At 39.3% G+C, this 14818-nt stretch overlaps 2 protein-coding genes across 4 annotated transcripts; both read right to left on the reverse strand.

Moving 5' to 3' along the window:
- Window positions 1-1297: 1297 nt before the first annotated feature.
- Window positions 1298-9176, reverse strand: ephx1 (epoxide hydrolase 1, microsomal (xenobiotic)). 3 transcript variants are annotated; one of them, XM_042503715.1, is made up of 9 exons: window positions 9134-9176; window positions 6525-6719; window positions 6258-6438; window positions 5954-6172; window positions 5663-5792; window positions 4386-4600; window positions 3178-3286; window positions 2755-2877; window positions 1298-1957 (listed from the first exon to the last, which is right to left on the reverse strand). In XM_042503715.1, exons 1-9 carry the CDS (start codon window positions 9155-9157, stop codon window positions 1750-1752), a joined length of 1404 nt encoding a protein of 467 aa, XP_042359649.1. In that variant the 5' UTR covers window positions 9158-9176; the 3' UTR covers window positions 1298-1749. The 3 variants fall into 3 exon arrangements, with proteins under 3 accessions (XP_042359649.1, XP_042359650.1, XP_042359651.1); XM_042503716.1 differs by having other exon boundaries at window positions 9067-9155; XM_042503717.1 differs by having other exon boundaries at window positions 9039-9155.
- A 1511-nt stretch (window positions 9177-10687) lies between these two features.
- srp9 (signal recognition particle 9) lies at window positions 10688-13337 on the reverse strand. The gene is made up of 3 exons (XM_042503719.1): window positions 13157-13337; window positions 12925-12993; window positions 10688-11547 (listed from the first exon to the last, which is right to left on the reverse strand). The coding sequence occupies exons 1-3, from the start codon at window positions 13226-13228 to the stop codon at window positions 11428-11430; spliced, it is 261 nt and encodes an 86-aa protein (XP_042359653.1). The 5' UTR covers window positions 13229-13337; the 3' UTR covers window positions 10688-11427.
- Window positions 13338-14818: the final 1481 nt, after the last annotated feature.

Here is a 14818-nt window from a genome sequence, read left to right on the forward strand (position 1 = left end):
TTTATTATTTTTCCAGGTCATGTCCCTCTTTGTTTGTTTCTTGTTGTTTTTTCTTTTTACTTTTCCATTTGTTTTTTGCTTGTTTTATTGTTATTTCTTAATATATTTTCAGGTAATTTTTTAAATCAGGCTAATTTCCCATGGTTTCAAAGGGTTTAAAAAAGTTAAGATCAGCTTGGTATTTTATTGTGATATACATTTTGAATGCCCTCATTGTGAAACATCTTTCACTTTACTAATTACAACTTAATCATTTTCATCATTTAAGTAAATCATCGTCACACAAAACTTGTCTAACAGCATTACAGATTGTATTCGGCTTTTTCAAGATCAACACAATGAGCAGCAATCATGATTTAACTCTGTTAACTCTCATGGTTACATATCAAAGTGCTGAATGCCAAAAACCTTTTGAAGACATTAAACTTCATAGTTGTGATTCAGGCTTAGATCAATAGAAGTAAACAGTGCTTCTAGTCTCCGTAGTTATTGTAAAATTTTAGTGCTTGAAACTAGCAAATTAAAGTAAGTCAGTGGTAATGTAAAGTCAATGCTAGCAAATAAACCAACTGTATAGCAACTGTGTAAAACATTAAAGCAGTGATATCAGATATCAATATACATTAATATATATATATATATATATATATATATATATACCAAAATCTTGTTTGCCATGTCCATCTTTCTGCTGTAATTGTAAAACCAGAATGTAGCTAACTAGCTTGCTTGCCAGCTAGTTAATGCTAACACAAAAAAAGATCTGACGAGCAGACCAGCTGACAAAAGCTCAGCTGCAATTTATTTTTAATATTATTGTTACTTATTTATATTAATTATGCATTAAGTTAGGAAATGTATTTAGATGAGCTAATGCTAACTGGGAGGCCTTAACATCGAAACGGTCAAGAACCCCTGCACAACAAGCATCTGATTTCAAAGCTTCAAAGCTGCTGCCTCCAGATGCCTTTTGCAACTATTTAACCCTTGAACCCAGAGCAAATTGATGTGATCTCTTTCAAAAACATGAGAAAAAATGCAATGAGTAACTTGATAAAAACAAGAAAAAAAAGGTTCCGTATATTGGAAGAAATTAGTAGATTTAGAAAAAATTTTTTTTAAATGGCTGGGAAAAAAAATGTATAGGGGGAAAAAAAACATATTTAGAATGATAATAATTATATTAAAAATGATGTTACAAAATTCTTATGTTTGATTATTATTATTAATTTTTTTAAAATTATTATTATTTTCAGGTAATTTTCTTTTTACTAATTCCTTGATAATTTGGGGGCGATTTCCGATGTTTTTGAAAGAAATCAAGCCACATTGCTCAGGTTTTAAAAAGGTTTAAACTACAAAAACAAGTTTTGAATAAGTTTAATAGGAAAAAAACCAGTGAAATCAAACATAATGCAGAGGTTTAAGGCCATAATGTAGCTTCATGTTAGAGGGTTAGTATTATCAGTCAGAGGAATGTCTGGCACCTTGTCCAGCCTGTCAACACAATAACAACAAGCGCCCCCTGATCTCCCATCTGCAGCTGCTTAGTAAACTGTTAAATGCTACAAGGCTGGGGGAAAGTTTAAGGAATGAATGAATGCTGGTTTCTGGTACTGACAGGCTGTAAACGTGTCTTTTATGTAAAAACATGTTTACTCGGTTTCTCTGCTTATTTAATCCATCTGCATATCAACACCTTCATTCTACACTTTTAGTTAGTTCACTCTGTCATCAGTCCACCACCTACTATTTGTTTTTCTGCTCCACTGTCTTAGTGAAGTTCTGGATGTCTTCGGCCATCAGCTGGGGCTCCTCCATTGCAGCAAAATGGCCGCCGCGGGCCATGGGTGTGAAGGTCAGGAGTTTACGGTATTTCTGTTCGACCCATAGTTTGGGAGTGTGCATCAGCTCGTTGGGGAAGCACGCAAACCCAGTGGGGACGTACACAGGTATCCTGTGAAGAGACAAAGATGTGTCAGCATTTAAAGGTTTGGTGTTTATGAGCATTGACCACATTTTCACGTTTTTGCGTCAATTGACTAAAGGAAAGACCAGTTTTTAAAAATTGGTCTGGTATTGAGTGAGAGGGCTGCAGGCACAAAATGGGCTGCAATGTCACCACCTACGGGCATTTATGCACTGTCAATTTACATCGATTTAAAGTGCTTGTTTTTGCCAATGACAGGCTCAGATTGCTATTATACCTTTCTCACAACATTATGGAGAGGATCCCTACAGAGATACAGACTTCTGTGAAAGAGTTAGATCCTTTCTATTCAGCCAGAAACAGACTAGCATGTGCAGAGATGACATATTTTCACATCAAACTGGGTGAATCAGGGCTTATTTGAACCAAATCAGAGCTGGTGATTGTTGGAACAACGGAAAGACAAACTAAGACCGTTTTTCTGAGTTTTATTTATTTCATTTTGCTTCTGTCATCTACATTTGGTGTGTTTTACAATGATAAATTGCTGTTGATTTAAATAGATTCTGGTCAGTTAGATGATAGCAGTTTTGGGGCTGTTTCTAATTAAACAAAAAGTAGCTTAGTCTTTAGCAAATAGGTCTATCTCTGTAGGGATCTTTTTGGTCAACATGGTAACAATCTAAGCCTGTCTTTTGCCATTTCCAGATTTAATACTTTAACAAACTCCTTCTACAGGTTTTGCCTGGTTGACTTCAAATTTTATACTATTGTTTTGTATCTCACAGTATAGCCAACTGGCAAACTCTGTGTCTGTGACTCACTTAGAGTGAGGCTGGTCGAGGCCTTTGCCGAAGTTTTCCTTGTAGAACCTCATAGAGGAGATAATGCAGCCCGATGTCCAGTAGATCATCACATTAGTCAGCAGGTCATCCAGAGAGAACTTCCTGCAAGAAACCACACACACATATGAAAGTTATGAGGCTACTGAATGGCACCCATCATGTGTCCAAACAATCTGTATCTGAATATATGTGATCAATACTGTGGCAAGAGTCATTTTACAATGGAGCCAGGGGGCTACTGCTAATACATATATGCTACTGCTAATGACTGAATTAAGAACGTATTGCGTGTCTGTACTCGGTATTTTGGAGCAGCATCTTCATAGTAGAGGATAATGAACAGGATGTGGTGATGGCAATTATCAGCACTGACTCCCTGTGACTCTGTTGAGTTGTTTTCACCTGGTGAGTCCTCCGTCCTCCAGGTTCCTAAAGTCGCGGCTTGTCCATGTGGAGAACTTCTCCAGAATGTAGGCAGCCAGACCCACTGGGGAGTCATTCAGTCCCCGACCTGAGGAGAAGTTAGTCAGAAATGATTTGAGTTGTGGGTTTGTTTATCAAAAACAACAAAATAGTCCAGACTCTTTTGTTACAAGGTGCCTTCTGTATGTTGCATGTCCTTACCAAGTAGCAACCTCTAGGGTTGAAAAATGAACAGATGTGCCAAAATCTGCAGTTACCCAAATGACCACTTGAGGCTGACTCCATAGGTGAGTCAATCCACTGAGGTCCCCTTGTTAAAATGCCCAACTTTACAGCAGAAATAAACGTGTTTACAGCCTGCTACAATAAATGGTTTTGGCCTCTGTAACTTATAAAGGGCTCAGCTGCTTTGAGGTGCCGTTTGTTGACAAGTCACTATCACAGCGACAAAGTGGGTTAGGTAAAGCTTAAGAGAGACCTAACCTGCAATAAAACGGGTATGAATCTTGGATTTTGTCTGGTTGATGGAATAGCAAAACACCTTACTGTAGTTACTGATCAGAGATTATGGACTGATGGAAGTGAGGATGTGGGATTTGTAATGTATAGCAGGATGTCATCAGCATAATGGCTAATTTTATGGTGGTGTGACTTTGATTAGATGCCTGAAATATGGTTGCATTGTCTTGTGGAGGCAGCAAGTGGTTGGATGAAAAGTGCAAACAGTAGTGGAGATAACCTTAACTGTTGCTATTTCGGTGTGTTTTGAGCTCATGTAAGATAACTTTTCTGATGCCTAAAACAGTCTTGCTCAGTGTTTGGTTTATTAAAAAGCCACACTAAAGTGCCTTGGGTCCCATGACAGGGGCTATATAAAGCCAAGCTATTATTATTATTATTATATATTTTGTCAGATGTTCAGTTTTTTCACTAAGTGCATTTTGTTGTAATAATTTTAAATCTTTTTTTGCTAGCAAAATTAGCAAAAGCATGATCACAGTTAACCATAAATGCACCATGATAACCAAGCAAGGAGGTTAAGTACGTGTTAGCTCCACCATTTGGCTACAAAATTCAGGATTGGTCAAAATGCCAAACCCAGGGTTTAAAAATAGGAGTTCACAAACCGAATGGTAACATCACGATTGCTACATCCATTGTTTTTATATACAATCTGCGGTCCTTACCCACGGTGTCAGGCTTGGTGGCCTGGATGTGCATATAGCCAGTCTCTTTGATGGGCTCCACCACCTGTTTCTCCATGCAGGGGTAGAGACCCTGAATATCCATGTCAGTGAAGCCAAACAGCTTAGGGAAGCGACGGCCAAGCATGATAGATAAAGCCATGGTCAGCCCCGGCTTGGAGGGTGGCGCAAAGTTCACGTGCAGGCCTTTGATTGTCCTACGGTAAGAAAAAGCAACAGCAAAAAAAATGCAGGGCAATACTGTGATGTAGTAATACCTTATTTAAAGTTACTGTCTCAGAGATCTGTTTTGTTTTCTTTGGCAGCACCTGTGGCAATTGGCAGACTGTGTTTGAAACTGTGCTGGTGAATTTATTTGTATTAGCTCGTTTAAAAGCGCCCTGCAGCTGATGGGATTAAAAGGTTACACCACAGCACTGACAATGTGTGTGTGAGAGCAGATTATTTAAGATTGTGCGCTACTGATTTTCCTGTGAATGTTGCCACAGACAACTAGTTCCTAATACAGAGGAGGCAGGGGCTTCAATCGCCGGACCATTAGCTCAATCACCATTGTTACATAATTCAGCATTTACAAAACTAGATTTAATGCCTTATGGTTGTATGCCTCTGCACACCAAGGTGCACTTTCAGTCTACATCCGTGCCTGTGAAAACAGTGCTTCACATATAAATAATAATAATAATAATAATAATAAAAGTGTTTTCTGCAGAACATTATGATGTGACAGTGAAGTTGAGCTTTTGGATCTAAAATGTCATCACTTCATCATTATATCCTATTAGATGTTTGTGGGAATATTTGTCATAATTAGACTAGGAATCGTAAAATATTTGTTTTATAGTCTTGTAAGGTCATATTGACCTTGACCTTTGACCACCAAAATCTCATTGGTTCATCTTTGAATCAAAGTGGATGTTTGTGCCAAATTTGAAAAAAAAAAAAAAAATCCCTCCAAAGTGCTCTTGAGATATTATGTTCACAAGAATGAGAAAGACAAGGTCACAGTCACCTTGACTTTTGACCTATGACCACCAAGATCCAATCAGTTCACCATTAAGTCCAAGTGGACATTTGTGCCAAATATGAAGAAATCCCCTCAAGGTTTTAATTTGATATCGTGTTTACAGGAATGGGATGTTCATACGTACGGACAGGCCTGTGGAGTCATGAACAACCTGAAAAAAATATTGCCTTCGGCCTGGAGGCATAAAACGTATGTGTGGCAGATGTTGAGGAATTTCTCTTGTGTCCCTTACTTGGGCTCCAGCTGAGCCATGTTGGTAGTGACCAGCCAGCCCCAGTCTCCTCCATGAGCGTAGAACTGCTGGAAGCCCAAACGCTTCATCAGTTTGTGGAAGATGCGTGCTGCACAAACTGAATCAAAACCTGTTCACACATACAAACGCGTTTAGAAAATGCAGTATGAACCCAAGCAGTTTCTGCCTCCAAGTTGTCTTGCACATGCATATGATCTGTGTATTCATTTTATTCCCACATCTAAGCATTAATATTTCCTCATGTCTGTCAGAAAAATATTCCAGACTCACCTTTTTTACATGGTGCTTCTGAAAACCCGTACCCCGGTATGGAGGGACACACCACCTCAAACACAAGGTCTTGTGGGTGTGCTGGTTCTGTTAGCAGAGGGATCAGTCCATAGAACTCATAGAAAGAGCCAGGCCAGCCGTGAACCATTATCAGAGGAATGGCATTAGATCCCTCCGGCACCTTTTTGGGCTTCACATGCAGGTAGTGGACATTGATGCCTGGATGGCGGTTCAATGAGTAAGAACAGGTTAGAGGTCGACACATCTTCAGTTCTTTATTTTTGTGTCAGCAGTATAGCCTCACCTTCAATGTTGGTTTTGAAGTGGGGGTACTGGTTGAGTTTGTCGACTTGTCTCCTCCAGTCAAAGTCATTTCTCCAGTAAGAGACAACCCTCTGCAGGTACTGGGAGTTGAAGCCGTAGTTAAACTGGCTGTCCTCTAGTGAGGGAACAGGACGAGTCAGGTCTATCCTCCTGTATAGGTCCTGACAAAAGGAGAGGAAAGAGGACATGTGGCAGCATCAGAAAAGGCTGTGAAGTGACTGTCTTAAATGACAAGAGGGAATCGAACCTCCAGCTCTTCTTCACTGGTGGTGATTTTAAAGGGGCGAATGGTGGCGTCCTCCCCGCCATCAGGTGGTGCTCCGACTCCCCACCAGCCGTCCTCTGTCTTCAGAACCTGGGTCCTGCTCCTCTGAACCACGAAGAAGATGAGTCCTCCAATCACCAGAGCAACCAGCACCTCTGTGAACATGGTGCTCAGTGTCTGTGCAGGGACAGGGACACAGGACCAGACAGGGGACAGACAGAGACAACACAGTAATGTGGAACAAGATAAAGATCATCAGCTCATTACAGGGAAATTATATTTGCCAGGAGATATTTTGGCAAACTGAGAAAGCTCTTTGTTATCACAGTAATCTATCATAAATGTGCTATTGCACAACACAATTATTGCACCATTTTAGTATTCTTTGGCTTTTATTAAAAACTGTAGCTGGCTTAGGGACTGTAGGCTATTATGACAAGGGAGGCAGTGTTGCAAAACAGGAGAGGCATGTCAAATATTTTTTAAGCGCTGGGAAGGGGATTGTGTGTTTTATTTTAGCTCAGTGTTGGGACTCAAAGTAGTTGCGTTTTGTATATATTTGAAATACCTTCTGAACCCCAAATCCTGCCTACCTGTTTTTTTTTTATAAGGTTTGTGTTCTTTAAAATTGCCACAATTACAGCATTAATCATAGCCAGTAACTGTAAAACCAGAAAGTGACGTCAGATTTTTAAAGTTCCTACAGCTGTTGAACATATCATGTGCAACAAGGCTTCAAAATCACTTTGTTCTCAATTCTCATTTAAATTTTATTTTCACAGACCAGGTCCTGTAAAACATATTAAATTACGTGCTCCTGCATGCATGACAATAGTGAAATCATAACACCAAGTTTGAAAATTAAAAGAGAGTCATGCATTTTCCCCCAGTCTCTGTGAGGCTCAAGAAAAACTATTTGTAGCCTCAGGGAAGATCAAGACAAATAAATAAATAAATAAATTACAAAGTCACATCTCAGCCAAAATCCACATTTAAAGTAATTTGAGACAACTTTAATGGTTGTGTTTTGTATTTATCTTAAATACCCTCTTAACCCCAAATCCCACTGGTGGATTTGAAAGGCATGTTTTCCATAAAATCAACAAAATCGCACCAGTTATTATAGCCAGAAACTGAAAAAGAAGCAAAACAAAACAAACTATCATCAGATTTTCAAATCACCAGCAGTCCGAAACATGTCACACTCAAAGAAAGTTTCAAAATGATTATACTCTACGTCTTATACAAAAGTTTGACTTGAGTCTTGAGTCTTGTTTAAATTTTGCCAAAAAATAATTGACTCTTAACTTTCAAAGCCCTGAGTCTCGCAAGGCTCAAGAAAAAATATTCTTTGGGTAGGGTCACTATTAAAATAATAATTCACAGCTAAAAGTCACAGCCAACCTCACCCCTCCTCTGGTAGATAAAGTGCAGGACCTTATCATGCATGATGAAGATAAAAAAAAGAATTGTTAAAGTAAAACTAGATGTGATAAAATCCATATTTTTCTCTAACTAAAGCTAATTGAACATTGAGACCAACACCGATAACTAAACAATAGCAGAAAATAAATAAATCTGACTTTAAAATAAATCCATAAATAAAATGTATTTATTAATTTATGTTTGCCCCGTTTATTAATCCATGGATTTATTAGTCATATTAATTTATTTCCTTTTCTTATTTGTTTATGTATTTGCATTCCATATACTCTGAGTGACTTTCTGTGACAGTTTTGTAATTTTAGTCTGGGGCACAATGGCTTTATTAGTCATGAGTTTAGAGAAAACAAGCAGCCAAACAATAGTGTTGTTGTGGTGAGTTGACAGGATTAGGTAAAGAGCAGGCCCCTCAGTCACTGAGCCCTGCATGACAAAGCTTTTCTCATTCAGCAGAGCCTCATGCATGGACACACACCCATCAATGCCACTGTCATCTGATCTACACACGGCTTTTACATGTAAACTTAAACTTTTATCCTGAGCTGCCACAGAAAAGCCTGGACTCGCTGTCACAGCCATGAGCACAGGGTTTAACGCTAACGTTATCCACAGATCACTGTGGATAAAGTTCAACGAGCTGCCCACCGAGCCAGTGCCGTTACAGACAGTCCGCTCACACTTTAGTCACAGTGTCTGTAATGTGTGAACACCGCTGTGTGCTGCAGCCTGACTGTATTAGCGACACCGTGGCTAACGTTATTTTATAGGTGCTTTCTTCATACGTTGCTAGCTAAAGTAACTAACAGCTAGCAAACTATCAAGTACGAGAGTCCACTTTCACACTTTAAAGTAACGGTGTCAGGTTACTGTTACTAAAAGCTAAATCCGTTAGGCTACGTAACGTTACGTTTATCGTAAACTGAACACCGCAGCTTCCAACTTTACTGGGTCAAAATAAGTTTATCTGATAGCAAACGCATCACTATTTCAGAATAATGTCGCGAGCAATAACCAACTCCATACAGCAGTGAGTGAAATGTCAGCAGTACTCACACAGGCCCGAAAGTTTGAGCTGTTTTACCTGACGACGCCACTACGAAGCGACTTCAACATACGCAGAATATTTTTGTTTTTCTGGCTGCACTGACCCTCGCGGTGGCCGTCCGTATCATCCGCAGGTTCAGTCAACTCTGCTCTGTCTGCTGCAGACACAGGCGCGTTCACGTGAAGGGGGCGTGGCTGTTAATGAGCGACAGCGTCAGAAATATGAATGAGGTGCTGCAGGGACACTTTTATAAAATGACAGGGGGCCAGTTAATCAGCCATCATTAATAATTATTTATCTGTAAATATAATGATTGCTGTCCTTACTCATCTCTGACATCCAGTCACAGCAGCCTCGCACAGGTCAGGTGTAAGTCAGGGGCGTTTCAGGAATTTCAGGGGCTTAGCCTGGACCTCCATAAGGGGTCCAGAGGATTCTCCCATGGTACTTTTTAATTTTTTTGACATAAATAAGTTTTATTTTGATACTTTTTGATGCACTCTGGCACCTTATTTACAATCAAAGTACAAAAAAAGCATATTGAGAATACCCCAAGGATGATGTTTTTCTGTAGGCCAGTTTGAATGTGGTTCCCTTGTCAAAAAGCCTGTGGGATTTTTCCATTGCATTTTGGATTATTGCACAAAATAAACTCTGTGGTTAGCAAACGTTTATGATGCTAAAACATTTTATTCAAAATGATTATCTTCAAAATTAAATACCACTTTTATGACTTTTGAAGCCTAAATGTAACTGGCAGAGGACAAAGCTATTGCTAGGCTAAAGCTAACTACTCTACAGTCTACAAAGCTATTAGTGTTCGGCGTAATGACGATATGTAGTCTCATTTAGCCTTTTGTTAGCAACTGGCATTTTTTGGGACACAAAATAAGCTTTAAATTTGTGAGAGGGAATACAGATGTATGTGATGTTGTAGACCAAATGTGAAAATCTCTTGTGCTTGTATTAACCACAAACCTTATTTAAAGCTTCTGACCAAAAACCCATTCAAAATACCTGTTAACTTTGAGGGGAGGGAACCAGAAATGCTGAACTACCATTAATTTCTGGGTTTTAGAAGTCATTATGGGTTCTCTGTGAATGAAGTTCTTCAGGGATACTCAACTTGCTTTGCTTGAGGGCCACTTTTGCATTGTGGGTCATGTGGCTGAGGCATTTAACAATTGTTGCCTGTGATTCTGTGCATATAATGGGAGTAATTCCTGACAACCATGCAGTCTATGCTGACAACTGACTGTAAATGCTAGAGGTGCATGATGGGATGTGTAGTATCCTGCAGATGAGGACTGGATGACACTGAGGTGTTGTCAGGTTTGAGCTACTACAAACCAAAACTGCAATTTCAAATAAACACACCCAAAATATAGAATGAAGACTAATGTTTTTACACAATGGCAACTAATTTAAAATGTGACATAGTAAGAAACATTTGAAGGACTTTTGGAAAATGTAAAGCAACTTTTTACGATTTTATTCAACCATGAAATGAATTTTCAAAAAGAACTTTTTCTTTCTGTAAACTGTCTTCCTGTGAACATAGCTCAGCCTTGTAATTTCCCAACAGACTGAATCCTTCTGAGCTGAAATAAGTCGAACATTTATGACACTGAGATAGACACAGGAGAGGTACATGCTGTACTGGGGTAAATAAACATTTATTTAACATGAAACTTAATGATTTTCAGACGACAAAAATGGCATTTGGAGGTGTGGAAGGGGGTTCTCTGTAGAAATCCACACTGTTGTTAAGAAATCAGAAGGTCCTGCTTCATTCATGTGGCACAAGTCCATGAGGAAAAAACAAAACCAAAAACGATCGCTGTGCTGAAAGTGAATCCAACACCGCTACATAGATGTAAATAGAAAAGACATGCAATGTCTTCATTGCCCGTCCTTTTCGTCCTCTTTAAAACTGAAAATAAATGCAAGCCCCTCTAAAGATATCAAGGTGCCAAAGCTGCTTCCACTGCAGCTGAGGATTTGTACTTTTTGGACACTTCAGTCCCACATTACCCCAACTCTTCTCATCTTCTCTACATTTCCTAAAAATTCTCAGCAGCCTACACTGACCTTACTTTACAGTAATACCATCAGGGATGTGATCACAATGCCTGGTGAGGAACAGCAGGATGGTGGGATTTCTAATGAAGAAAGTATCATTTAAAAAAAAAAAAAAAACAATCCTGAGAATAAAATATATACAGTATATCTGTCACATCTCTGACTGTATTAAGTCAGTGTAGGCAGCCACATCAATCTCACACCACCCGCCTCTCAGACTCCATACTGCACTGCGATGGTACTGTGCTCTCAACAACCGCTGTGTCCACTGAACTCAGTCCAGGTGCTCGGGAAGGTCAGCGCTTCTAGAGCATGTTAGTCTGTCTCCATGGCGCCACTGTGCGTCTCCTTGGACACCATGAGTCTCATCAGTTTTCCGTGCAGCTTCTCGATCTTCTTCACGTCCTGGGCCTGGTCTGTCTTGTACTGTAAACACTGTGGGGACGGACAAAGGACTACATGAGGGAAATGATAGCTACTGTTACATTAACTTGACCAGCTGGGTTGACACAGATTAAGAAATCGTAAACACAGAATTCTAAAAGAGCCACTTGCTCTTGCACGACCTGTTCCCTCCTGTGCATGCTTCAACACATCAGCACAGATCTCAGATGGGGTCCAAGGGACATGTCCCCCATACATATTTAAAGTGACCCATGTCAGACATCTGTAGGTGGATTTCCATTAACCCTCGAAGTGCACAAATTGAATTTGTGAATATGAAATAAGCCTAATGGAAACAATTTTGGGGAAAAAACAGCACAACAAACACTCGCATGAGGTGATATTTGAAATCGTGGACTATCACCTCCCAGATATCCTCACACGTGGCCGTTCCCACGTATAAGAGGATTGCCTTCCCATTATCGCCCACATAACAAACCTACGTCTCCTTTGATTGGAAATAATGACAGCTGGTGTGGTGGCTGTGATAGAAATAGACCTGCCAATGTTTTGAATATCCATTGCCATGCCTCTTGGAAAGTTATGGGAAAAAATGTGACTGTAGCTTTGGGCTATTAGTTTAAGTTTATCACCTCTGATGAAGAGTAGTGCACAGCGGGGAACTTCTCGGACCACAGATATGTGAGATATATTTTGAATGTGCAAAAAGAAAATGAACATGAATAGAAATCTTACTGAATCAAACGAATCAATTCAGGTGGTTTGTAAGTAAATCAAAATGAATGTAGCATTGATGTGAAGAGTATATATAAGCACATTTAAAGTGATTACTGCCCAAAATAAGACACAACGTAGAAGAGAAGATTAAAATACAGATGTGTTGACTCAGCAAAGTCAACATTTAATGAGAAAAGTTGATCTAGTGGAAAGTAAATGTCTGAAAACAATACGATATGCTAGAGAGTCTTACTGCATTATAGTCTATTTTATCATTTTACAGTTGGAATTGCCACATGCCACCTAAAGTTTGTGTTTTCCTCCACATAAATCAAGACTTTTCAAACATTTGTACATAGTAATTCACCAGAATGCATGAAATTAAGTGATTCACATTTCCCTGTGGGAAATACCCTCACTTAATATGAGCCCCCACTAATGTTGAAATTAAACCTGAGTGCCTTGATGCATGAGAGTAGTTGTGCTGATACAAGTAGTTGGAGAATCAATCATCAATCAGCAGAAAACTACTGATTACAGCTGGATACCTTTAAAGTACAAAGTACCCAGCCTCACAGATGTTGAGAGTGATACACGAACCAAAAGTACAGAGCACAAAGAAAGTGTCTGTGTGGTTTCTTTCTTAGTACAAACAGTTCTACTAAACCATTATTCCCTTATGTCACTTACCACAGCATTGTCGGTCACTTTGATGCAAAGGTTTCCGTCGCAGTGTCTGTATTTCAGGACCACTCTGACCTAAAAACAGAGCAAGTAATATATTAATGGGTTTCCAATTAAACTAGTGAATCTGAAGAGAAAAAATCAGACCAGCAGCTGGCACATCCACGTCGCTAACGAGCTATGCTAACAAGCTATTCAGCTAGCATGCGCACCTGGTAACAAAATAAAGAGTTTTTACCTTCATGGGGTCTGTCAGATACAGTTTTTCTGCTGCGCGGGCGAACTCCTCCCAAGTCTGATAGTAAGGCATTATTGTAACAAAGTAAACTTTATTTTAAACCAAAGAATCTGTCTGAATCGGCCGACCAGCGTTGCTAACTTCAGAACACCACATCAGCACCAGCGTGAGCACAGCCAATCAGAGGGAAGAGAGCGCGATGACGAAACCGTTTCCGGGTCAGCGTTTCAAAACAAAAGCATGGCAAGTTTAATTCAGGAAGATTGAATGAAGAAATTAAAATGCATGTCCCACTGACAGAGACGCGGTGAAGTTCCCGTGCATTACAACTAACTGTAACACTCACGCAGACGCATTTATATAAATATAAGAAAAGCAATACTGTCTTTTGATCGTGATTGTATAGCTTGGGTTGAATTAACCAGTCAGCAAAGTGACACGGCAACTACCTCATGCCTCAGACGGACTTTTGTTTTGAAATTATGCCTAGTTGCACTACCGGAAATATTCCTTTAGTTTCTAATGTGGGGAAGTCTGTATGTCGCCCTCTAGTGATTGATCAAAAATATTTACTTTCCAACACAAGGCAGATTTATTGCAGTTTTTGATGATTTCGTAATTAAAAATTTATATTACTTTTTAAATAGTTGTTCTTTTTGTAGCAATAGATAAAAAACAAAAAATATATAAGTACCATATTAAAATATTATTACAACATAATTTAGTACAAATAGTCAGTTCTGTTGCTGCATTAACATGTGAGCAGCACTGTTGGAGCTCATGGAGTTGCAGCTGGTAGTATGTCGGGGAGAGCAGGGTCAGTTTGGACAGGGGGAAAATTGGGACAGTCAGTTGCTTTCAAAATTGCTAAAAAGTCTCTTTTAGGACTATTCCTCACATTTTATTTATTTTTGAAATCTACAGTGTTTAAGTATGTTTTTTGCCTCTTTTGTTGATTTCCCTCGACCATACTGTTAAAAATATACTACTGGAAATTTAGACTGCAATTTTTACAATTTAAAAGATTTTTTTAGCTTAGAACAAGGTGTCCAAATTGACTCTACCCCCATTGCCAACCGCCACGGAGAGACAGAATTTAGGGAAATGGTACTCCTTGTACATTTATTGGCCTAGGATGAAGGATTCAGGGGCACCTACACGTGAAGTTGCAGAGCTTCTCTTTTATGCCAAGCCTGTAGGAGTACTACAGAGGCTAATGTGAAAACACAAATGGCCCTATCTAGAGCCAGTGTTAAGTTTGTCCATTCTGGGCTACTGTAGAAAAAACATGGTGGACTCCCTGGGAGAGGACTCACTCTGTATGTAGATATAAACAGCTCATTCTAAAGTAATGAAACCACAACAACTGTTATTTTCAGGCGTTTATACACTAATGTAAAAGATACAGTTGTGAATACTGTTATCCATTTTCACTTTCACATTTTGGGCTCTAAAAACTCAATGAATTTTTAGTAGACACCTGTATTAGTTCAGGTATCAATATATTTTCTTTCCTGTTTTTTCACTGAGTGCTCACAGGTTCCGTGTACACCAAAGTGTTTTTTTAATTTTGTTTTTTCAGAAAACGGCAGGCACTTCTTGGGAAACACCCAGCTGGGAGCATTAAGAGTGCTTTGGAGGTGCAGCGGTTTTTCAGCTGTG

This window comes from Plectropomus leopardus, chromosome 16 (genome assembly GCF_008729295.1).
Source record: "Plectropomus leopardus isolate mb chromosome 16, YSFRI_Pleo_2.0, whole genome shotgun sequence".
NCBI lineage: Eukaryota > Metazoa > Chordata > Actinopteri > Perciformes > Serranidae > Plectropomus > Plectropomus leopardus.

Coding starts and splice junctions, on each gene's coding strand:
- ephx1 (XM_042503715.1), bottom strand. CDS start 9,157: ATGATACGGACGGCCACCGCGAGG. Junction 6,439..6,524: donor CCAGTGAAGAAGAGCTGGAG/GTTCGATTCCCT, acceptor TCCTTTTGTCAG/GACCTATACAGGAGGATAGA. Junction 1,958..2,754: donor CTCGACCAGCCTCACTCTAA/GTGAGTCACAGA, acceptor GTCTCTTCACAG/GATACCTGTGTACGTCCCCA.
- srp9 (XM_042503719.1), bottom strand. CDS start 13,228: ATGCCTTACTATCAGACTTGGGAGGAGTTCGCCCGCGCAGCAGAAAAA. Junction 12,994..13,156: donor ATCTGACAGACCCCATGAAG/GTAAAAACTCTT, acceptor CTCTGTTTTTAG/GTCAGAGTGGTCCTGAAATA. Junction 11,548..12,924: donor AAGTGACCGACAATGCTGTG/GTAAGTGACATA, acceptor CCGTCCCCACAG/TGTTTACAGTACAAGACAGA.